Here is a 23952-nt window from a genome sequence, read left to right on the forward strand (position 1 = left end):
TGAGTTCCATGATAGCCAGTGCTACAGAGAAAAATTTTGTCTTGAGAGAGAGGGGAGAAAGAGAGAGAGAGAGAGAGAGAGAGAGAGAGAGAGAGAGAGAGAGAGAGAGGAGAGAAAGAGGAGAAAGAGAATAGAGAGAGGAGAGAGTGAGAGAGCTTTTAATTGGGAGTTTGCTTCCAGTTTCAGAGGCTTTAGCTCATTATCATCATGGTAGGGAGCACGGTGGCAGGCATGGCAAGCAGGTGCTGGAGAAGTGGTTGAGTGTTACATCCATATAATACAATCATATATATATTCCCATTATATGGACAGGTTACATTTTAAGGCAACCATTTATTAAAATAAAAATATGAAGAAATAGAACTTCTTGCTCTTAAGACATGTTGGCATAGAGTCAGTAAGTTGTACCAAGTTATTTTTAGAGTTGCTCAATAACATTTTCACCCATTCACACACACACATACACACAGTTTAAAGGTACCTGCTTTCTCACATCATCATAATGGTACATTATTAAACACAAAAGTTTTGAGCCAGAAACTTGGAAAAGATGGCTCGTTGGTTAAGAGCACATGTGTATTGTTCTTGTGGAGGTCCAGGGTTTGGTTCCCACTACCCACATTGGGAGGCTTGTAATCACCTAGAACTCTGGCTCCAGGGGACCCAAGGGCTCCTTCTGGCCTCCATGGGCACCAAGACTGTTGTTCTCTCAATACATACCCAGGTTAAAAATAAAACAAAGCCTGAAAATAAGTTTAGGACAATGTAAAGAAGGGTATATTAGTACTTTTCATTTCTTGAGTACTATCAATGTTAAACATATTTTCTTCTCATCTGTTCGGTAGTATATATGTTTTACTTTTCTCAATTGCTAGTATGTATGCATCCTTAGCCCAGTTTTCTGTTGCATTTCTCTTTATTACTGATTAATTAGTATTTCGAAAGCTAGGCATCTACTGGTTGGTGCTGTTGGCAAGTGTTTTTCAGTGTGGAACTTGTTTCATTCTTATCCACAGCATCCTTTCTAGAGCATGCACTTACTTGGATGTTCATATGGTCAGTCTTACAGACTCTTCCCTTATAGCTTTATTTTATTATGTAAGAAAGTCTTCTTATTCTAAGATCATGTAATAAATTTCTGTTTTCACAAAGTTTTTATTATTCTACTATCTTATAGTTAGGGGTTTAAATATTTTCTTTCTTTGTTTTTTTTTAAATATTTATTTGTTTATTATGTATACAATATTCTGTCTCTGTGTATGTCTGCAGGCCAGAAGAGGGCACTAGACATCATTACAGATGGTTGTGAACCACCATGTGGTTGTCGGGAATTGAACTCAGGACTTTTGGAAGAGCAGGAAATGCTTTTAACCACTGAGCCATCTCTCCAGCCCCTCTTTCTTTGTTTTTTAAAAAAGATTTATTTAGCCAGGCGACGGTGGCGCACGCCTTTAATCCCAGCACTCGGGAGGCAGAGGCAGGCTGATCTCTGTGAGTTCGAGACCAGCCTGGTCTACAGAGCTAGTTCCAGGACAGGCTCCAAAGCCACAGAGAAACCCTGTCTCGAAAAACCAAAAAAAAAAAAAAAAACCCAAAAAAGATTTATTTATTTATTTAATGTATATGAATACTCTATTGACTTTATGCCAGAAGAGGGCATCAGATCTCACTATAGATGACTGTGAGCCACTATGTTGTTGCTGAGAATTGAATTCAAGACCTCTGGAAGAACAACCAGGGCTCTTAACTGCTGAGCTATCTCTCCAGCCTGATTTAAATATTTTCAAATTTTTATTTCACAGTTGCGAGCTGGAGATCTGATCTCTTTCGATGCAAAGGGTCTTCTGTGCCAGCTTTGTTGATGGTCCATTCTCAGACATGCTGGTTATTGTCTATTGAGAGCAAAGCTCTAGAAGAAGGCTCTTTCTGCCTTTTCTTGTCTATCTGTGTCTATATGAAAGGTTCTAGTATTAACCCTATGTGCTGGAAGAGTTTTATGTCAACTTGACACAAACTAAAGTCATTGAGAAGAGAGAGCCTCACCTGAGAAAATGCTGCTGTAAGATCTGGCTGTAGGCTAGCCTGTAGGGCACTTTTTAGATTAATGATTGATGTGGGGAGGCTCAGTCCATGGTGCGTAGTGTTACCCCCAGGCTGGTAGTCCTGGGTTCAATAAGAAAGCAGACTGAGCAAACCAGGGGGACCAAGCCAGTAAGCAGCACTTCTTCATGCTCTTGCTTCCAGGTTCCTGCCTTGTTTGAGTTTCTGCCCTGACTTCCCTTAGTGATGATTGTTACCTGGTAGTGAAAGCCAAATAAACCCGTTTCTCCCCAAGTTGTTTTGGTCATGGTGTTTCATCACAGCAATAGTGACCCTAACTAGAGCACCTCACTTTTTACAGGTAGGGAAACAAGCTCAGCAAGATGTACAGCAGCAAGCAAGTATTGGGGGGCACTCACATCCTGGGTGGTACACTACACCAGGGTGACCAGGCTGTTCTAATGACTGTCCTGGGGAAAGCATGGGGAAGCAGAAACCTGGGGTTAGTTCAGTCTTGTCCTGCTGACCTTTCAGACTGGGTGGATCATTGAATGGCTATGGAAGCTGCCTACCACACACCAGCCGTACCTGGCTGCCCTTCTCCCCAGGCCCAGCCCCTGCTCGTGGCCGTAAAACATACTGTCAGACATTGTTAAATGTCTCCAAGGGGGCAAAGTTTCTCTTTAAGTGCCATTCATTTAAATAATATGAACTGCTGTGAATTCTTGGTATAGATTATTAATACCGCTAATGCTGGTAGGGGAGATGCTAATTACGAAGCGCGATCAATCATGTATTTCTTCTCGTGCAGTGGCCTCTGTCCCTTTTTAGTTGTGTCTTTTCAACAGCCATTGATTTCTTCCTGCCTGAGTCTCCTTAGCCTGCCAGGGAGCAGCCACGTACCACCCACACTGGGCGACATGTGTAGAAAATATTTTCAGCGTTTTGTTGACAACGAGTAAGAGTGGAAAAATAAAGCCTTGCTGATGTCAGATGATTCCTAAATGCAGATGCGGTGGCGGGAAGCTTTCCACATTCATGACACGAATTCACTAGAACCACATCTGGTGCCCCCAGCAGCAGCTCTGTAAATGGCAGTGGCCATTCAGGAATCAACACCCCATAAGTCCCCCAACATTCAGGGTTGTTAAAGGTGATATTCATTTTAATTTCCGAATGCTCAGTAAGATCTACTCTGGTTTAGGACACTGTTATTAGTCTGGCCAACTGAGAGCTTGTATTTTAAAGTCAAAATAATTTGAATGGGTCTCTTCACTCCTGTAATGGAAGATGGATATCTTGCCCCTGTTGAATGGCCCAGCTCCAGGGATCCCTTTGAGAGGCCTCTAATTGGCTTCATTGTCATCTCTAGACAGAAGGAGTCTTGGGAAACTTTGCTTAGCCCCAGGTGAAGTTGGGAGCCTTGATGCTCAGATGTCACCTCACTAAGTGTCCCCCGTCAGGTAAATAATGTGACACATTCTTGGGCAGCCTAAGCCGTGGTTAGTGACTGCTTCTTTGTTTCATGGGGCAAGAGATTTGAGCCCAGAGCCTCACACACATTGAGCAAATGCTTTATCACTGAGCCACACCCCAAGACTCTTACGGTCACTTCCATAAAGCTCATTTAAACCTTGCAGGCTCCACTGTCACCTGCCCCACTTCTTCTGGGTTCCCTCGGCTTTGAGCTCACCCTCCACCCTCCATAGAAGAGACTGGACCATCAACAGACCTGGGGCTCCTTATTTTGTGAGGTCCCCTCATTCTGATACAGATGTTGGAGGTCCCTTCTTTCTGATGCAGATCTGGGACCATCCTATACTTCTAGGTAAGACCACTGAGGCTCAGAAAACGATAGAAATGCAAACTGACTAAGTGGAACCATGCCCCGTGGTTGTCACCTCTCTCGTGTCTTATCTGTGTCCTCTGGATTCTTGCTGCCAGAACAGGTACACTCAGACATAGAGTGAGGTGGTGTACCAGAGCTCAGCTACCCCCCGCTGAGGACACAGCGTACCATCTAGGGCTGACAGTAACACAATGTCCCATCATTCTGCTCAATATTCAGCTGGATGTCCCTTCTGCTGGCCCTGCCTACACAGCTCCTGGGAAGGGAAGGCAACAGAAGGCACGCCTAGGTGGCACCAGCAGAGATAGTCTGGGAGGGAATGGCCAAGGCTCACTGAAGCTGAGCACACACATCACCGCCATGGACCGCCTGTTGTGGGGTACCTGTGTCCTCTGCTTGCTGAACCTCTTGGAAGTGGTAAGTAGCCAGCTCAGACCTCCTCTTGTGTCTCCAGCTGGGTGGTGGCAGACTGTGGCTGGGGACCTCCTGAGTCTGCTGGCTACCTCCTTCACCTGACTGGTCTCAGATTCTTCCTGGAAGTGAGCTGTCTCCGTGTTCCCTCAGACATGTCTTATCTGTGTTCCCTGGGGGTCCCAGAGACACATGTCCAGAGACTCTGTCTTGGAATAGCCGAGGCCAGGTAGGACCGCCTTGTCACACATGAGCTTGCCCCTTCTGTAAGCCACATACTTCCAGGCTGGCCCCACTCCTTCATCCTCCCATTGTCCTGTCTCCTCAGCCATCTCTGGAATGGATGCTTCCTTGAAGGGAGTGTGGCCAGCGACCTTGTGGAGTTAGGGTCCCTGTGGGGTCTGAGGAGTTAACTCTTCCAGCTGTGACATTGGGGGACTCTTCCTGTGGTGATGCTAGGGTTGGAGAGGCTTCAGAAACCAGCCGCTGCTCCCTGGTCTGTGCACCGGGGTGTGGTTTGGCCAAGAGAGGAGGCTTCCCTGGATGTGCTGCAACTTCCCAGCAGACTTTTGGGGTCACTCAAAGTAGCGTCAAAGGCCAGTCGGGGAGGAGTCCCATGACACTAGTGGGAGCACATGGGGACTGAGACTGTCTTCTTCCTCTACTGCGTTCCCAGGGTGACCACCCATTTTGGTAACTCACTGCCCTTCACTCAAGATGCCAGCATCTGGGGACTGTGAAGTGAACTGTGTGACACCTGAGCCTTTATTTGCGGCTGTAAAAAGAAAATCTTGGCGTGAGGTGTGACGACTCATGCCTGTAGTCTCGGCACTTGCTCATATCTGCCGTCTTGGTACTCGCAGGGCAGGAGTATTACCATGGGTTTGATGTTAGTCTGGGCCACACTGAGAATTATAGGGCACCCTCCATGGGACTACCATACCTCAGGGAGGGGGTAGGGGGTGAGTGATCTGACTTGCCATGGGCTGGCGTGGGAGTGTCATGTGGGTAACTTCCACGAGCTCCCTGAATAGCACAAAGGGCTCATACTGTCTCCTCTGTACACAGCACCATGAAAACTTCAGTTGGGGGAGGGAACCCTAGACTGGAACCTGTTGTTCAACAGCTGGAATAGATACCAGATTCAGGACTAGAGTTAACTATTATCTCCCAAACTTTGAGGTGACCACCTTGGTCAGGTCAGGAAAAGGATGTGTGTGTGTGTGTGTGTGTGTGTGTGTGTGTGTGTGTGTGTGTGTGTGTGTGTCTGGTCTGGCAAGGGCAAATGGGTAAGTCTTGAGAGATGTTAGAAATTCTAATTCTCTAAAGAAAATTAAACGCCAAATCCTAGACATATCCCAGATCTCTGCCTAGCCTGGAGCACTTGGGCTTCAGATGGCCTCAGAAGCACTCTTCAGAAATAAAGGTGTCCAGAAGAACTTAGAGACCATTCCTTGTGGTCACCAAGCTGGAGGAGGTACCCAATCTGCAATTTTGATGATCACCCAGTCACACATGAAAACAACTCCTTCTATCTGCCTAATGATCAACTCAGTCACCCTGATACGGGGCCCTTATCGCTCCCCGTACTGCCATGCATCCTATGTGTCCATCCTCCCCTATCTCATTGTCTGTGTGTCTGTCTGAACACTCATCCCCTCCACCAGCCCTCCAGCTAGTACCCTTTCTCCCAGGCCCTCCTTCCTTCCTGTCCATTGTTCCTTTACCTCTTAGGTGTATTGTCTTCCTGTTCTCCCAGCCACCTGGATACTCCACCTCTTACTAGCCTACACATTTGTTCATGTAACTTGCCTGAAGCACATCAGAAGGCCAACATGCTAATCCTAATTGCTTGGCAAGATTGTGGTCTCTAACTCCATGCAGCAGTTTTGACCCAGAGAGAGTGTGTCTGGGGCCAGAAGGCAGCTGGAGCAGAGCTTTGCCACCACAGCTACTGCTGCCGGTCTTGCTCTCTCACAGACTGTGCAGACAGCTGAGACTGTCAACCAGCAGGCTGAAAGAGTCAGCAATGCTTTGGATGTTCAGAATGATCTTAATGGACATATTCATTTGGACATATTGTCCTTGAACCAATAAGTGGCTCTGGTTCAGGAGCAAGTGGACTATCTTTGGACTTTTCAACTGTTTATCATGTTATGTGTGTTACTCATGGCACTGTATTGCATGCTTCTGCTACTGTTACGGAACTCAACTGTCATATGAGAGGGATTTGGAATACTGCTTTTGTTAATTTTACCACCCAGTTAGTGCATGCTAGATGGTTGCAGCACTGGTCTGGCTCCTTGGCACTGTCAGTCCTGGGGATCCTTGGTCTAGGGCTATGTGTCTGTGTAGCGACTGACTGGCAATACTTTGGGGGCACCTAAGACAGGGAATATTAGAGGGCTATTCCCCATGACAGGCAAGGTATTATAAAATAAAAGAGGGGGAGTTGTTGTGATCCAGCTGCCCTCACTTCCCCTGACCGGCAGGGGAACTTCCTTGTGGTCTGTAATTGACAAGAATGTTTGTGTTCTTCCTGGCCGGTGGGTCTCCACAGAGGAGTAGAGGTATATAAGGTTGCTGAGCAAAATAAAGGTTGCTCTTCTTCCACCTGAAAAAAAAAAAGATTGTGGTGTCTAGTTTCCTTCCCTGGCCTGAGGCTTTTCTTCATCTTCAGTAAGCGCAGTAACCCCATATAACCTCTCTTTCCATCATTTCCTCTCTGACTTGGTCTCTGTGGCCCCCTGTGATGACTCTGGCCCCCATCAGATAACCAAGGACATCTTCCTGCTTGGTGATCATATCTGCTAAGTTCCTTGGTTGGGTTGGGCTTTGTGGATTGGGAAATGAACATCTTTGTGACCATTGTTCTACCTACCAGGGTTGTTTATGCAGAAAAACACTTCCAGGACCTAGGAATATAGAGCAGGGGGTGGGGGAAAAAGGAGAGGCCATGTTAGGGACTGTCATGTTCTGTAGTAACTTTAGATGGCTTTCTTTAACGTGTCTCAGACCTTACTGCCATGAAATGGAAGAGTGCATCTGACCCTCCCTCCTTCCCCCCTCTCTCTCTGACCCTCTCTTCTTTTCCTTCCTCTCCCCCTCTGCTCTCTTTCCCCCCACTCCTCTCTTCTTTCTGAACTTTCCCTCCATCCCCCCCCCCTTCATGCCTCACTACCCACCAAGCATGCCTGGATTCCAGTGGGGCACAGAGATGTGTCCAGCTTGGTCTCTGTCTTTAGATCATTAGAACTTGAGAACTGGAGGCTGCCAGTGGGCTTGGCTCATCCTGTCACTGTTTCTCATAGGCCCTGGGTCACCTCCATTCGGAATGTGACGTCATCACTCAGCTGAGAGAGGATGAGCTCGCATGTCTTCAGGTGGTAGAGGGGACCAACAACACCTCCCTGGGTATGAGGGAATAGGGGATGGATCCTCCCTGATCCTGACATATCTTCCAGGTTGCCCTTCAGAATGGCCATATCAGCTTCCCTTTCTAGGTCACCCCGTGTCTTCTTTCTCTTCACCTAGGCTGCCCTGGGACCTGGGATGGGCTGCTGTGTTGGCCCCCGACAGGTTCTGGCCAGTGGGTGGTCCTCCCTTGCCCTGACTTCTTCTCTCACTTCAGCTCAGAGCCAGGTGAGTGGCCTAGGTATGGCCAGGGTGGGGATGTGGTGATCCTTTCTGGGTTGTACATCACTGATTTGGGGACAGGCGTCCTGGGTTTAAGCATGACCTCCCCCCCCCCACCATGTTACCCTGACAATTTTTAGTCATCCTGAATAAGGATAATAGTTTAACCTCACAGTGTAGGATCAGTGAGAACATGGGGGGGGGGCTGTCACCCACCCAGTGCTCTCTGGCCGTTGCCAGGAGGTGGTACCACGCTGAGAAGGATGAGAGGCACTGCTTTCTCCACTTCACCACCAGGCCTTCCTGCCTCTTACGGGGCAGAGGGCATCTGCTTTCTTCCCACCTGCCCTTACGATGTAGAGGCCCATCATTCTCCACTCTGTGTTCCTCAGTTGAATACTATTCAACAGGTCTCTTGGAGGCCAGAGGCAGACCAGGCTGGTCTGGAACTCTGGTCTCTAGAGAGGAGGACTCTTCTCTCCCTGTGTTTAAGAACTCCTTGTGCATACCTCACCGGGGCACTTGATTGACAACCAGGGCCCTCCCACCATCTTCTGGGAAAGGGAGAAAATCTGCAGAGACTCTTGCTTGCCCCTAGGGGATGTGAAGAGAGACTGTACTAACGCTGGCTGGTCTGATCCCTTCCCACCATACCCCGTGGCTTGCCCTGTGCCCTTGGAGCTGCTAACTGAGGAGGTAAGCGACTCTTAGTATCTTCGAGGAAGGTGGCCACAACTGCTGCTAAAGGAATGGTAGGTGGCTGCCTTTCTTTCCCCTCTGTAGCCGTCATGTGGTCATAGTAGTTAAAGGAGTTGTCCAGCAGATGGCAGTAAAGTGCCTAGTGAAGATGGTCCCTTTACTCAAGGTTGACACGGATTACTTTGCTTTGAGGGAGAAGGGACGCTGGAGTCACTCTCCTCTTGGCCAGCCTTTTCCGTTCTCAGTTTCCAGTGGAGAGGCTTTGGTTGTTTCAGAGAAAGCAAGGACTGCCGGCTACGTGGGGCAAGAAGCTCTTGCTTTCTCTGGTCCTCAGCCGATAGGACAGCGTACAGGGCTGCTGCATGGTGAGTGGGAACTCAAGGATGTAGTCACAGAGAGCCTTGGCTCTGTGCAGCATACGCACATTCTCCACACAGCATACCCACAGGGTCTCCACAAGACCCATCCACACGCACAATTCCATTTCCTTCAGCCCTATGAGCAAAAGATGTAGGTACAAGCCAGAGTGGCACAGACAGGGATTGCCTGAACAGCAGAGCCCGAGTAGAGGCAGCCCCTGGCCCTGCTACACTCCAGCTCTGACCGATTCAAACACTTGGGCCTCAATGAGCCCTTCCCTGCCTGCCTGTGGCTGTTCCTGGTGCCCTGGATGTCACCTTTATCTGGGGGTGACTGTGTTCTCAAACGGGTAGCTCGCTGGTGTCGATTTTACCTTGGGCTTTCATTACTCCCCAGGGAGGTGGTTTCTGCCCCCTCTCCCCACTTCCAGTGCAATTGTGAATGTTCAGCTTCTCCACCTGCAGGCTCAGTGCCCAAACGGGGCTTTCTGCGGCATCCAGGAGGGGGCAGTGGGTGGAGCCGCAGACTACCTGCTTGACTGCCGAACCGTTCTTCTGTCCCCAGAAATCTTACTTCTCCACCGTGAAGATCATCTACACCACAGGCCACAGCATCTCCATTGTAGCCCTCTGCTTGGCTATTGCCATCTTGGTTGCTCTCAGGTTTGCCACCCTTGTCACTTGCTCAGTAACCTCTTGTCCCAGGACCAAGCCTAGTTCTTTGCCTGGATGGTCAAGAGGGGCTCAGAGCTAGGTGAGATGCTCATTGCTGACTTCTTGCCTTTTCCCCAATGTGTGGCCCATCTCATCTCTTCACACACCAGAACTCAGTTCTGTGGCCACACCTCCGCTCACACAGAGCTCAATCTGTTTGCTTCCAGGGCCTTCTTTTTCTTTTTCCTGCCATCCCTGGAAGCTCAGCTTTCCTCGGGTTCTAAGAATCCTCCTTGCCCCTGTGTGATACCCTTTGATGGTTGTAGCCTTCTGAGCATTATAGTGCTTTTTGTTTTGTTTCCAGGATTGGGGATTGAATCCAGGGTCCCCTGTATGGGCTCTACTACCTTGGTCACCCTCAGCCCTTACTTCTGGGTGCAATGGTTTCCAGCCGTCAGAGACTGAGTTTCCCGTGGGACTGTGTCTCCCTGATACCTAGAGGCTCCCCTAGGCCATGCTGGGCTGTGACTGCCTCTACACCCACAATCACAGAGCTGTCTGAAGATGGGGCTGTAGTTACCTTGCTCCTGTATTTGAACCTAGCCCAGGAGGAGGCTGGTCAGCTGACCTTCAGGGTCAGACTGGCACACTATTCACTTCTACTCAGTTCTCTGGGTTTGATTGCATTTGATGTGGCACTGGCTGCTTTGCATTTGCTGGCTTGTGCCTAGCTTCCCAGCCATGCCAGGCCTATTGCGGGCCCCAGGAAGCCCTTTGCAGCCAGATTCTTTATTCATCTCTCCTGTCCCTTCCAGGAGGCTCCACTGCCCCCGGAACTACATCCACATGCAGCTCTTTGTCACTTTCATCCTCAAGGCCAGCGCTGTGTTCCTGAAGGATGCTGCCCTCTTCCAGGGTGATGGCACAGACCACTGCGGCTTGTCCACTGTAAAGGCCCTGGCTGGAGGGGGTTGGGACAGGGGGAAGAGGGCTGAGGGCAGAGGGCAGAGGGCAGAGGGCAGGCCTGAATTGCCTAGGCTGTTGCCACACAGGCTGACCCTGTACTCATGACCAATGACAAGTGAAGGAAGCCTCAAGCTTTTCCCCACATATTCAAAGGCTGCAGTGCCAATCCAAGCTACCTTTAAAAATGAGTATACAAGGATCCAGGTGGAGCTCGGTCCCTCCTTCCAGAAGCACCTAGAGGACAGTAGGCACCCCAGATCTGGGGACGAACCAGTGCATGGAGAAAGCGGACAACTAAGAGAACAAAAAGGCTTTAAGGAGGAGGTGACCTTGGAGCTGCGCTGGCACAACACTGGAAAGACAGGGAGGAAGCTCTCAGTAATGGGAGAGTCTGGGGTAGAGCCTCTGAAGTGGAAATTGTAAGTGGAGGAGCAGAGGAAGGAGAGGAGAGAAGTGGATTGAAAACCAAAGAGGTCAGAGTTCAAGGTCTTTGAGAGTGCTCTGGAAATGAATAGACAAGTGACTCCCCAGATCAACAAGGGGCCGGGTTTAATTAATGAACTAATTACTGAATGCGCTGTGCACTTACTTAGGCCGGGCAGCACACCAAGTACTTTACATGAATTATCTCCTTTGATCTTAAAATGCCTTGAAAGCCCCACTTTAATCCCGTTTTGCTAACAAGGGGCAGCTGGCCAGGTCACCTAGTCACACAGCTGGGGAATGGATAGAGTTTGGGCAGCTGGGCTGGCTCAGAGTTGGTACTGTTGCCCCCATAGGTAGGAGAGGGAGCAAGGCAGATGGTCGCATCTATGCTGAGAGTATCCTGTATTCCCAGACCAAAGCTGTGCACGGACAACTAGGCCATAGCTATCACTCTAAAAAGGAACTCTAGCTTTGGAAAGGCCTACGGCAGAAGAACTAGAGCAGGTCTTAGTGGCCCCGAGACAAGGCCGTGAGAGATCCTGGAGTTCTTCCTTTCACAGAGAACACTGAGGCTGATGTGGTTGGCATGTTTGACAGAAGGCACACGTGAACCCAACCTGCCTGTCCTCTGCCTATCACAATTATATTGTCAAATTCCTTTTGGGGCAGCCCAAGGCCCGGCGTGGTCCAGGCCAGGGTATAGAAGTGGACCTGAGGGTTTGGTGTCTCGGTGGGGGTGAAAGAGATCCGACGGGAGCCAAAGCCCTGAAGCATCACCACTGTGCTTCCAGATCCTGTGTAAGGTCTCCGTGGCCATCTCCCATTTTGCCACCATGACCAACTTCAGCTGGCTGCTGGCGGAAGCTGTCTACCTGAGCTGCTTGTTGGCCTCCACATCTCCCAGGTGCAAACCAGCTTTCTGGTGGCTGGTTTTTGCTGGCTGGGGTGAGCATCAAGGGGTCACTGGCCACCATAGGGGAGGTAGAGGCTGGGAAGGCCCCTGGGAGCTCATAAAGAGGCATTTCACATTGTGGGAGACTCTGAGGCCCAGGGAGGGGAAGAGACAGGCCACAGTCCTGTACTGAGCATTGGGAGGTAAACCAGATCCCCCCCAAGCCATTGCTTGGTCCCCACTATTACTGTCTGCACATGGCTAACAGACTGGTGGGAAGTGGAGGCTAAACTCAGAGCGCAGAGCGCAGGGAGCTCACTCACCCCAGCGCTGTCTCACCCACAGGGCTCCCTGTGCTATGCACTGGTACATGGGTGGGCTGCAAACTGGCTTTCGAGGACACTGCGTGAGTATCGCAACTTCCTCACCCCCATGCTGTCAGCAGGGCCTGTAGTAGACCATCTGAGGAGGAGGAGGGAGCCCGTAGCTTAGAGTGTCGCTGGTGGGCAGGCTGCTGGTAGCACGGAGTAGTCACGAGCTCAGGCAGGAGAGGATGTCAGAGCTGCATCTCCGGAGACCAGCTCTGTCTGAGCAGGCCTTTTTACAGGAAAGGAAAAGTCTGAATGAGGATGAGAAGCGTTAGCCAGCCTTCACTGGGGCTTTCCTGTGGAAAGACTGAGAAAGATCAGGCCAGAGGGAGATGGAGTGAGGCTGAAGCTCTGAGCATTAGACGGGAGAGGCTCCCAGAAGCCATAGGATGTTTGTTGAGGAGGTGGTCATCACTGTAGAAAAGGGGCGCCTTCAAGCCCAGGCTGTCTTCTTCCCAGGTGCTGGGACCTAGACGACAGCTCCCCCTACTGGTGGATCATCAAAGGGCCCATAGTCCTCTCTGTTGGGGTCAGTCTCTGAGGCCAGTGTCCTTTGCTTTATCCAGCCAGCCTCCAAGTTTCTTTGTATGGTCCTGCAGGGGTGGTAACATGGCTACCTGGAGGGAATCAGGAAACCGATAACCTAGCTTCTCTGGCAGCCTCTCTGGGCCATAACCACTAGGTTTGTCAGCTCCTAGGCATGTTTTCTGGTTTCCATGGGGCTGACTTGCAGAGCATCTCGGGCTGGGATGGCACGTGACATGCATGGGTCCTATGGGCGTGGGATTTCTCCCCAGCAGAGAAACTGCCCCAGTGACGGACAGCTGCTCTATACCCGAGTGACCCTGAGGTGGATGGAGACAGGTGGCTAGACCTGACTCTCATCCTTGCTGCCAGGGCTGGAGAGGGAGGAGGAGCCCTCAGTCTTTCCCTGACTTGCACCTCATGGGCTTGAGGTTCCTGGTCACCGAAGGACTGGGGCAAATCCTAGGCCACCTAGTGCTGCCTCTGACTTTTGCAACCTCTTTCCTTTGCCTCGTTTCTAGGTGAACTTTGGGTTGTTTCTCAATATAATTCGCATTCTGCTGAGGAAGCTAGAGCCTGCACAGGGAGGCCTCCACACACGGGCTCAGTACTGGTACAGTGCATGTGTTCGTGCTTATATGTGTATGCATGTGTGTCTCTCTCTGTGTGTCTGTGTGTGGTATATATTTGAGCGTGATAAGCCTCGTGAAAAGCGCTCGGCAAAAATGACATTTGTTTGTGTCTCCTCTGGAAGCTGTTTATTACCCTGGTCCTGTCCTCTTCCCTCCCTATGTCCCCTAGAGAGAGAACAGATCTGACGCCTGCCTCCCATGAGATCACAGTACTTGAAAGTGGGACACAAAACTGCCAGTTATCATGGCAAATGGCTGACAAACGCTTCATCTGTTCCTAAGGGGGCCTGGAGAAGCAGATTAGCAGATTATATCTAGATGGGGAAAGGGAGAATTGGAGAAGGCTTCTTGGAAGAACCAGACTTGGAAAGATGTATATAGACTCTGGAGTAGCTGGGGTAACTACATGGCCACCACAGTGGGTTGGCCTTAAAGTAAAGAAGTTCAGAGATTTGTGGGGAGGACAGAGTCTCCAGTGTGGATGATGGTGGGCAGCCTCATAATCTAGAATTTGTCTTCTTCAAGGCGGCTTTCCAAGTCAACACTTCTCCTTATCCCGCTGTTTGGAATTCATTACATCATCTTCAACTTCCTGCCTGACAGTGCTGGCCTGGGCATCCGCCTACCCTTGGAGCTGGGACTGGGCTCCTTCCAGGTGAGATCCTCCCCACAGGTATTCCTTCCAAGCACTAAGGCAGCTAACCTTGACTAAATTCATGTTAGGCTGAGGTCTATTGTTATTCAGTTATCCATCCATCTATCCATCTACCCATGTGCACATTTACTCACCCACTTAATCACCAACTCATCTGCCATTCAATATATGTTAATCAATTCAGCACCATTTCTTCCTACCATCCATCGCTACCTACCTATCCATCAATTCTTTTTTTCTTCCTCCCTCTCATTTATTTTCCATCATTTGTCACCAGCTGATCAATTGAAACACCTACCCACTCACCTATACATCTTTACATCATTTTCTTTTTTTAATTTTTTTTAAATTTATTTATTTATTAAGGATTTCTGCCTCCTCCCCGCCACCGCCTCCCATTTCCCTCCCCCTCCCCCAATCAAGTCCCTCTCCCTCATCAGCTCGAAGAGCAATCAGGGTTCCCTGACCTGTGGGAAGCCCAAGGACCACCCACCTCCATCCAGGTTTAGTAAGGTGAGCATCCAAATTGCCTAGGCTACCACAAAGCCAGTACGTGCAGTAGGATCAAAAACCCATCGCCATTGTTTTTGAGTTCTCAGTAGTCCTCATTGTCCGCTATGTTCAGCAAGTCCGGTTTTATCCCTTTACATCATTTTCTTTCTTTTGTTTCTTTCCTCCTTCCTTCCATCTGCCCCACTTACTCCTGTATCATTGCACCCACTCTCCACCCACCCATCCATCCATCCACCCACCCATCCATCCATCCATCCACCCATCCATCCACCCATCCACCCATCCATTCATCCATCCATCCATCCATCCATCCATCCATCCATCCATCATCCATCCATCCATCCGTCCATCCGTTTGCTTAGTCATCCATCTAATCTTTTCAGTCTTACCGAGTACCTATCATGCATCAGGCTGTGTGCTCGCTAATGCAGATACAGAAATGAAGATACATCGTGAGATGGGGCTATCTATACAGCCCATGCAGGCATGGCTTGGTATGTCTACTGCGCTGTGAGTGAAGAGTGAGGGAGAAAACAGTAGAAAAACTACCATGTTCCAAGGCCAGAGAAAGTGTTCTGATGAGGTCCTTCCTTCCTCTTTGATCCCACAGGGCTTCATTGTTGCTGTTCTCTATTGCTTCCTCAACCAAGAGGTACGTGTGCTCCCAATGACTCATGTTTACTCAACAAGTAGAATTTCTCTTCATCTCCGTTTCTTTTGCCCTGGCCCTGTAAATTCCTGCTAGGCTAACTCCCATAATCCTCCACTCTTGTGATCCTCTGTGGGAGTAGGTCTTGATCCTGAATCAAATTGAATCTAAATACTTGATGAACACCTAGTACACATCCTTCCTCTGAGTTGGGATAGGTTTGACTACCCATTTATGAGATGGGGGAGGTCTTTCAGGGGTCAGGGAAGGGTAGAGGACAAAGTAGATCAGTTGGTGGACAGAGGATGAAAGAACAGAGACAGAAACCAAGAAAAGTAAGACGTTCATATAGAAGGAACTGGGGTAAAGCATCAGATGCAGAGACCAGAAGAGCCAGAGCAGAACAGGAAACAGGAAACTTCTAGAGGACAGGGAATCTAGACTAGGACACCAGAGTGGAGGCAGAGCTGAAGCAAGCAGACAGAACAGAGACCATGGCACGTAAGAGACCACAGAAGAAGGCAGGCTGGTGGAAAGAGATGGTCACTCCGAAGACCCTAGCGTTTCTCCCCTTGTGAATGTCCTGCTGTGTGGAGGCAGGGAGAATTCAGCCGGGTCCAGACCCCTAGGACTCTGGCATTGTGCACAAGCAGGGCCACGGATCCTCCTGATGTCTTTGCGTTTGCCATGGGCTCTGAGGCCATCTGGCCAACTCCTGTCCTGTTTCTCTACTGCTGAGAAATCCCTTCCTTCTTTCTTCTCCTCCTCCTTCCTTCTGTCTTTCCCTTAACCTGCACATCATCTCATCTTTCTTTCCATCCATCTGTCCATCCATCCTGTCTTACCTGCCAAACCTGTCCCCAACTGACCTCTCCCTCTGAGACTCTCAGTGCACCCAACCTGGTCTCTGAGTCTTGTTCAGCCTTATAAAGGCCATAGTATCTGAGTATAGCAGTCCCAAGGGTCCTGGGAGCCCTGGAAGGGGGTGGGGTCAAGAGATCACTGAGGTGAGTTTGTCGGGGAAAGGAGCTCACACAGAAAGTAAGTTATGAGGGGGTCTGTTATATGGAGCAAAGCTAGACATGAGGTGGTTGCATACTTTTGGTAATAGGGACCTACCTCACTTCCTTTCAATTAATTACCCTTTCTACTTTGGGGCAGTTCTGGGAACCAGTTTCCCTTTTCTCTTTTATATAGCCCCAAATTAGCTATCAGGAAGAATGTCTCTCAGCCAGACACAGATATAGACTGCCCTACTCCCTCTTCCCAGCTTTCTCTCTCCACTGGCCCCCAGGACTTGAACCTTAAGACAAGGGTGGGTCAGAGTCACTCAGAGAGGACCACCTGGTGATTGGGCCAGCAGGCAGAGAGGTACTCACTATGTTTAACTGGCCTCGGACACAGGCAGTGTGGAAAGACGAGGTGTTAAAGACAAATGCCAGAAACACTCCAAGGATGGAGGGAGGAGTGTCCTCCAGAGGCTGTACTTGGCAAAGCCCATGCCCAGGCTTCCCTTGCCTGCCTTGTTTCTCCCGCCTCATCTGTCGAGGCAGTACCTTTAGTCTTCTGGGGTTGAACTGAGGAGTGTCCGTGGGATCTCTCTAAGTTCCTCTCCTTTGTCTGTGGAGGTGAGGACGGAGATTTCACGCAAATGGTATGGCCACGACCCTGAACTTCTGCCAGCTCGTCGGACCTGCACTGAGTGGACCACACTGCCCCGATCGAGAATGAAGGTGCTGACCTCGGAGTGCTAGGCCAAACATCAGCAGGAGCTGAGCTCCAATCCCTGTTCTCAAACTACCATGCCACTGAGTTCTCTGCATCTGCTTTCTCTAGGTCCCTGTATGTCAACCTCCGACTTTCTCAGTTCCTGTCTCTGCCCCCATCTATTCTTTCCTCCCATCTAGGGCTATTGCCCAAGCCCCAGAGAAACCCATAAACTAGAACATGAATGATCTGTGCTTGAGTCAATGTGGCTCCGAAAGGGTAGCTCTTGTAGCAGCTATTATTGTACTTCCGGGGCATTCCTCATCCCTTGGCTCCGGCTGCCTTATCGCCATTTGTCTCTTTGAGAATTCTCATGTTTTATTTATTTTTTAAAAGCATGCTCTCTCTTTTGTCCTAACCCCCACTCCCACCCCCCTCCTCCCACAGGCAAAGATGCGAATCTTTGCGTTTCTTTGTGTCTTGCTAGTGTGGAGTGTGCCACGTGTCTGTATTTGAATTTAAATAAATGCTATCCGTCGTGTGTCTCATCGTGCCACTAGCGTTTGCCCCCAGCACTGTGCTTTTAGGAGCTCCGCTGTATGGCTGGATGTACATCAGAACATCTGGTGCCCTGTTTTGACTGCACCATGCCACCTGATACCATTGCCCAAGGGTTGCCCAGCCCCCTCCCGCTAGATGAGCACCCATCTGCCTGTCCTCCCAAGGACTGTAAGACAAGCCTTTCTCTGGGACTCAGATCAGGAAGACAGCCTTGGGGTAGTAGTTACAACCCCCTTTGATACGATTCGGTGGTACCAGATTGCGGGCTTGCGAATCAGTATCCTAACAGCCCTTGTCCTTGGGCAATCCCTGCAGCCCAGTGAGCACTTGGCATCCTCCCTCCTTTTAATGTTTACAAGCTAAACAGGTGTAAAGTGGCAGGGTGCTGTTGGTCCCTTTTCCTTGATGTCAAACGAGCCTGAACAGACCCTTCTTGTGTCTGTTCGCAGTCTGAGCTTGGTCTGGAAATTGCGCACAACTCTAGTCTTTTCTCAAGAGGCGGGGAGTCCCCAACTTTGCATCTTTCCCCTTTGTTCTCCTGTTAGGGTTCTGGGTTTGATAACATTTTTCACCATCATGAAAAAGTACCAGAAAGAAGCAACTTAAGGGAAAGAGAACTTATTTTGGCTCACCGTTTAAGAAGGTACACTTCACCATGGTGGGAAAGCATGGTTGGAGGGCAATGGTTCTCACCTGGTTCAGCTGGGTCATGACAGTTGGTTTCATTGCACCAACAGTCAGGAAGATGGGAGCTCTGGCCAGAGCGAGAATCAGGTCAGGCTGCACCCTATAACACCCATTCTCCATCCCTTCCACCAAGGCCTCGTTCTGAAGATTCCACAGCCTCACTAGACAGCGCTCTCTAGGGACCGAGTGTTCAAGCATATGAGATTATGGGGGATTGTCCCCACTCAGATACTAATGTAGGTCCGTCTATGTCTGAGCCTATGGCCAGCTGCTCTCACTCACTGCAGGCTGCCTTGATGCTAGACATCCTCACCCTCCCTCGTCTTCCACCCTCCTTCTTGGCAGGAGGAAGGGGAAAGAGAGCAGGCGCTGTCCCCAGGGACTTGCTTGCTGACTGATGGGGTGGGGGATTTAATCAGGACGGGAGGAGGAAGTATAAACAGTGTTTTGTCAGCGTACAACCCCTCTTCTGCTTGGTCTACCACAGCAGCCATGTTCTGCAGAGCCCAGCTCCCCCCTCGCAGGAAGCCTTGCCTGCACTACACAGCCCTCCTCCTCTCTTTATCCTGCTGCCCTAAGAGCTCAGATCTCTTCATCTGTCTAGCCCAGCGGTTCTCAACCTGTGGTTCATGACCCTCTTAGAGGTCAAATTATTCTTCCATAAGGGTTGCATATCAGATGTCTTTGCATATCAGATATTTAGATTATGATTTATAGCAAACTATGATTTGTAAGAAGATTTCAGTTATGAAGCAGCAATGGAAATAATTTTATGGTTGGGGGTAACCATGACATGAGGAACTGTATTACAGGGATTTCTTAAAGTTGTGGTAAAACTCTCTCTTTCACGAAATTCATCATGAACACCGGAAAGTGGGTGTGTGGAGATTCAAAATAAACAGAGACTTACAGATTTGACTCTTCTAGATTTGCACCAAATACAGAGGACTCCCTGCATAGGTGGTCTAGAGCTTTCTCGCTTAACAGTGGTTAATTAGTGGTGAGCAGCTAGTTAGTGTTAGCAGAGTCTAGTATCAATCATTGTTAGTGCTGAGTATCAATGGTTAATGGAAAGTTAGTTGCTAGTTAATGGTTGGTGGCAGTAAACGCTAGTTAGTGACTAAGTAGTACTTACCTAATGGAGTTTATGTTGTCAGCTTTGGTGGAAATACTGGCTTTGTGGATTATGCATCTCACCCTAGGGGTTTTATTGTGGTTACTTCTTGGTCCCTACCAATTTCATTCTGAGCTTCAGATTCCCACCACTTCTTTACTCTACTCCGTGACAGGGCTCTGGAGTCTTAATATATTGGCACCATCAAGTTCTCAACAGATTTCTTGACTGGCCACTCTCCCTCTCTCAGAATCTTGGCTTTCTCTTGGTGGTAGGAGAGGCTGGCTAGAAGGTGTTGCCTGAGGGTTTTCATGAGGGACACGATATGGGCTGGTGTATAGTTCAGTATAGAACCCGTGTCTGGAAAGGACACTTGGGGGGAGAGAAAAAGCAATGTTCGTCCTGGCCACCAGGTGGCATATGAACTGTGGCCAAGATTGGGAGCTGGGCAGTTGATAGTCCCTGGAGAAGTCCTGATCTGGAGAGGACAGAGACTCCCAGGATCTGGCTTGGGGCTCAGCAAGTCTAAGACGTAGGTGGAAGAAGGGCCCCCCCTTCTTCCGTCTTTGAAGAAGGGGAGCCGAGTTGAGTAAGAACTGTATAAGCAGAGAGAGTTCTGAGGAGACAGGATAATCAGTGTCCCATGGGGTCTCTCTCTGTGCAAGGGTCAGGCCACAGGGGGTTTCCTGAGGACCTTGGCTTCTTTTTGAGGAAAATCCTTGTCCGTTTTCCAGTCACCACACTCCTCTTGGCACCTCTTTTCAGGTTCTGAGAGGAGTTTTGTATGGAGACAAAAAGAAAGAAAAGGATGGAAGGGAGGGAAGGGAGGGAGGGAATGGAGGAGAGAAGGAGGAGGAGAGAGCAGGAGGGAAGGAATGAAGGCTTCTCCACTCCGAGGAATATGGAAAGCTTTAAGGTAGAGCCTGGGGCTGGTTGTGAGAACCGCCATGTTGGATGTGTAGGATTAGAGCGGAGGGTGTGGGTGGCTGCAGGGATGGCTAGGGAGCAAGTGCTTGGCTGACTATTAAAACCCAGCGCACTGGGCTGCACAGTGGTCTGTCCTGGCTCTGCTGCCCCGCTGACAAGACTGTGGCTCAAGACTGTCTGATTCCATGCTGGGAGCTATGCTTTGAGGAAGCAGGTGGAGGATGGCGAGCCCCGGACCTGGTTTTGCAGCTCCCAGGGACTCTCTTGGGTTTCATTCCTGACTGGTCTTCCTGTTCCTTCATTAGGTATTAGGTAAGTATCAGGCTCAGTGACAGTGATGTGCTAGTGGAGATAATGGTGATCTTCTCAGGGTTTAGAGACTGATAGGGGAAGGTAAGGTTAGTTTTATGTGTTCCCTCGATGGGGCATTTAACTAGGAGTTGTTTAGGTACTGGAAGGGTGTGAATGGGTGGGCCAGGTCACACACTTGGCCTTTCCCAAGGTCATTGGATAGAAATACAGAAGTCTGGGTGTACACCTTCTCTGTCTCACCATTGAACTGGAAAAATGTACCTGGCTGACCTTAGTTCTCAGGCCTTCCGGTATAGTACCCAGGCCTTCACAAGGCTCTCCTGTGAGAGCAGACTTCCATAACTGCATGAGCCAGTGCTGTGTAGATTCCTTTTTAGGACCAAGTGAAGGGCTTAGTAGTAGGGTGGTTGACCACTTTCCTAGTAAGTACCAAGTCCTGGTTTCATTCACAGCAACGGCACACACATGCACACACACATACTTCATCTTTCTAAAGAGCCCTGATGAGTGTAGAGGGTGTAGAGAACGCCTCCATTACACTTTCCATTCTGCAGGCACGTGATGCTGTCAGGTCTTTGTGTGGTCTATGGGCTCTGGAGGACCAAGTCTCATGGTAGAGGCCGTAGCCAGGAGAAGTGCACACCTCACACCATTGTGTCAAATGCTATTTCCCACGTCAGAGACAGAGTGGGTCACAGCATTAATACTGGGCACGGAATGCCAGGAACCCTGCCTGGCTGTCCTGAGAAGCTGACGTCTTGCACTGCCTCGCTTCTCAAGGTCCCTGATGCACCTGTCCCTAGACCCCTTCTTTCCACCCAGTCCCACGGAGCTTCCACTGACGGAGACAGCTTTGTCCTGACCCGGCCATCTTAACTTCAGCAGGGCTCGGCCAGCAAGCTGTAGCTAACACCCTGGCAGGTCTTCCTAGTGTTGCAAGCTCGTCAAACACAGGAAGGTCATTCCAAGCAAGCTGGCCAGCATCTAAAGTGACAGATGTTCAGCACAGGGAGACAAATGGCCACTCAAATGACCGTCGGAGCCATAAGCCTGCAAAAGAGAAGTCAAATGTGGAGAGAACAAGGGTGTGCAGGATCAAAGATAGTGTGGAGATCTTTTGTTGTTGTTGTTGTTTGAAAGCTTCTTATAGGAACGTATACCTAAACTGAGTTAGACCAGAAATATGAGTTGGCTAGGTGAAGCTCCGGTGGAGGAAACAATATGTGCAAAGGCCCTGTGGCAGGAGGAGCTTGGCACTGAGGGGGCTGGAAAAAGGTGCAATGAATGAATTTCAATGGGAAAAGGCGAAGGTGACCAAGACCACAGTGGGGTGGGCCAGGCCATTCCCAGATGGCAAAGTGCCAGGAGAGCCATGAGAGGGAGGTTTTATCTCAAAAGCTATAGAAAGTGTCTGAAATAGTGGAGGTCATGCATTTAAAATACCCACCCACCCCGAAGCTGGTGTGTGCAGACTGGATTTCAGGCAGAGACCTCTAATGAAGGCAGCAAGATCCAAATTGAGGCCTCTGACCAGAGAGACGGTGGCTAAAGCAGAGGAACAGACTTAAAAGGTGTTGGCAATTGAAGTTCATGTGTGAAGTAAAGTTTCTCAGGTTTCCTGGTGCGTGCAGAGATAGAGAGGAGAGGGTTTTAGAGGAGAGTGGCGGTCAGTCTGAGCAGACTCATAGTGGTAGCCACGAAACCACCACTGACGTATGCGTGAGATGCCTGTGGGCTGCAGAGAGCGGTGGGGTTGCGAGAGATCCGGTCTGGAGTTGGGTGGAGGTTGCTGGACTATGACTGGGTTTCAACATTAAGAGCACTGGTGAAGCCACTTTGTGATGAACACCACCAGCTCAACTTTCTCCTGGGTCTGACTGAGGAGCGGGAGTTCCTGAGGAGGCTGAGAAGGAACAGCCAGCGGGGTGGGAGGAAAAGCAGATGAACGTGAAATCCTGGGGCCAAACAAAGACTACGGCACAGAGTTTCTGGCGAAGGGTCTGAGCACTGCTGAGCAGCCTTTCAAGAGGAGGCTGGAGACGCATCCAGGATTTGGCAGCACCGCGCACAGCAAGAGCAGATTTGGCAGGGGACTGGCAGACGTGGGAGCCAGACAGAAGGGTACTGAGAAGTGAATGGGCCGTGGGAAAGTGGGGGCAGTGTATGCACCAGCTCCTGACTGAGGTGTGCCTAGGATGGGTGGGAGCATCCTGGGTAACAGGAGGCAATTCTGCATCCAAGTGGACCCAAGCAGGTGCGCTTGAGGAATAGGGCACAAACGCCATTCATATGGAGATGGAGCCACTGATGGCTGAGGGCATAAGGCCATCAAGGGAAGGTGACTGGGGACTGAGGAGGGCCAAGAACATGGGTAAGGGCACAGCCAGGAAGAGGGTATTTTCCTAGAGGGTGTAGCCCAGGCATACAAGGCTTGGCATGGCTGTGGACAGCAGAGGGAGGTGAGCCACTGGCTCCTGGTTTACCATGGTAGCTAGGTTCATGGCTGGCTGCAGTTGGGATGGTAGGAGCAGAAAGTGGGGTGGACCTTGTGAAGTGTGATGATGAGAAATGATTGTATCTGGAGTATACAAAGCAGAAAGGCAGGGCACATGGGGACTGCCAGCCATTATTAATAACGTGGGTGCCTCAACTAGAGAAGACAGGATTGCGCTTTCTCAAAGACAGGGAACAAGAGGCTTGGCCACACTTGCAAGAGAGCTTATGCAGTAGGCATGGAGCTAAGGGGAAGGATGCTGACTGAATGGGACATAGACCTGGCATGTTTAATGTCAGGGTGGAGCAGAGTGCTGACAAGGAACCCTGGAAGGAAATGAGGTTTTACCCACACAGTAGGCTCTCTGGCACTGTTGGAGCAACATGCCGCTGCTTCCAGGGGTTCTGAAAGAGTGAAAGAGGAGGCTGTGTGGAGTCGAGGGGCCTCTGGAGACAAGGGACTGACCGTTAGCCCGGGCATTGCTGTCAGCCAAGATGAAGGCTGGGGCCAGGAGAACCTGAGCCAAAGACTCCTGATCTTTGGGAATACTGCAAAAGGCCAGGAATCTTAAGAAGTGAACCTTAACAGGGGGGTGACGGCTCCGAGAGAAAGGACCAGGATGGAGAGAACTCAGGAAAGTAGCAGTTGCTATAGGAAACTCGTGTCCTGGACTCGTGTCCCTGTGTGCCACTTGTGATGGTTTATCCTGCAGCTTCAGAAGTTACCAGAGGCTCGAGCCCTGGAGTCCTTGACAATAGATTGTGCATTGGAACATATCAAGAAGCAGCAGGGTTGGAGGGTTTTTTTTGTTCTCCGTCTGCTCTGGTTGGCTCACTCATGCGCACGAACCTCTTCCTGTGGACGGTGCTCTTTCTG

General features: G+C 49.9%; 1 protein-coding gene across 1 annotated transcript; it reads left to right on the forward strand.

Moving 5' to 3' along the window:
* The first annotated feature begins 4249 nt into the window (after positions 1-4249).
* On the forward strand, positions 4250-17028 carry Ghrhr (growth hormone releasing hormone receptor). The gene is made up of 13 exons (XM_075955406.1): positions 4250-4306; positions 7612-7714; positions 7835-7942; positions 8535-8632; positions 9560-9657; positions 10464-10596; positions 11832-11985; positions 12278-12338; positions 12760-12829; positions 13347-13438; positions 13983-14112; positions 15236-15277; positions 16903-17028. The coding sequence occupies exons 1-13, from the start codon at positions 4250-4252 to the stop codon at positions 17026-17028; spliced, it is 1272 nt and encodes a 423-aa protein (XP_075811521.1).
* Positions 17029-23952: the final 6924 nt, after the last annotated feature.

The sequence above is a fragment of the Microtus pennsylvanicus genome, chromosome 21 (assembly GCF_037038515.1).
Source record: "Microtus pennsylvanicus isolate mMicPen1 chromosome 21, mMicPen1.hap1, whole genome shotgun sequence".
Classification (NCBI taxonomy): Eukaryota; Metazoa; Chordata; class Mammalia; order Rodentia; family Cricetidae; genus Microtus; species Microtus pennsylvanicus.

Bases quoted from the DNA above. Each gene is read 5' to 3' on its own strand.
- Ghrhr (XM_075955406.1), top strand. From the start codon at position 4,250: ATGGACCGCCTGTTGTGGGGTACCTGTGTCCTCTGCTTGCTGAACCTC. The intron at 4,307-7,611 runs GTAAGTAGCCAG...TGTTTCTCATAG, and splicing joins TGCTGAACCTCTTGGAAGTG to GCCCTGGGTCACCTCCATTC. The intron at 8,633-9,559 runs GTAAGCGACTCT...TTCTGTCCCCAG, and splicing joins TGGAGCTGCTAACTGAGGAG to AAATCTTACTTCTCCACCGT.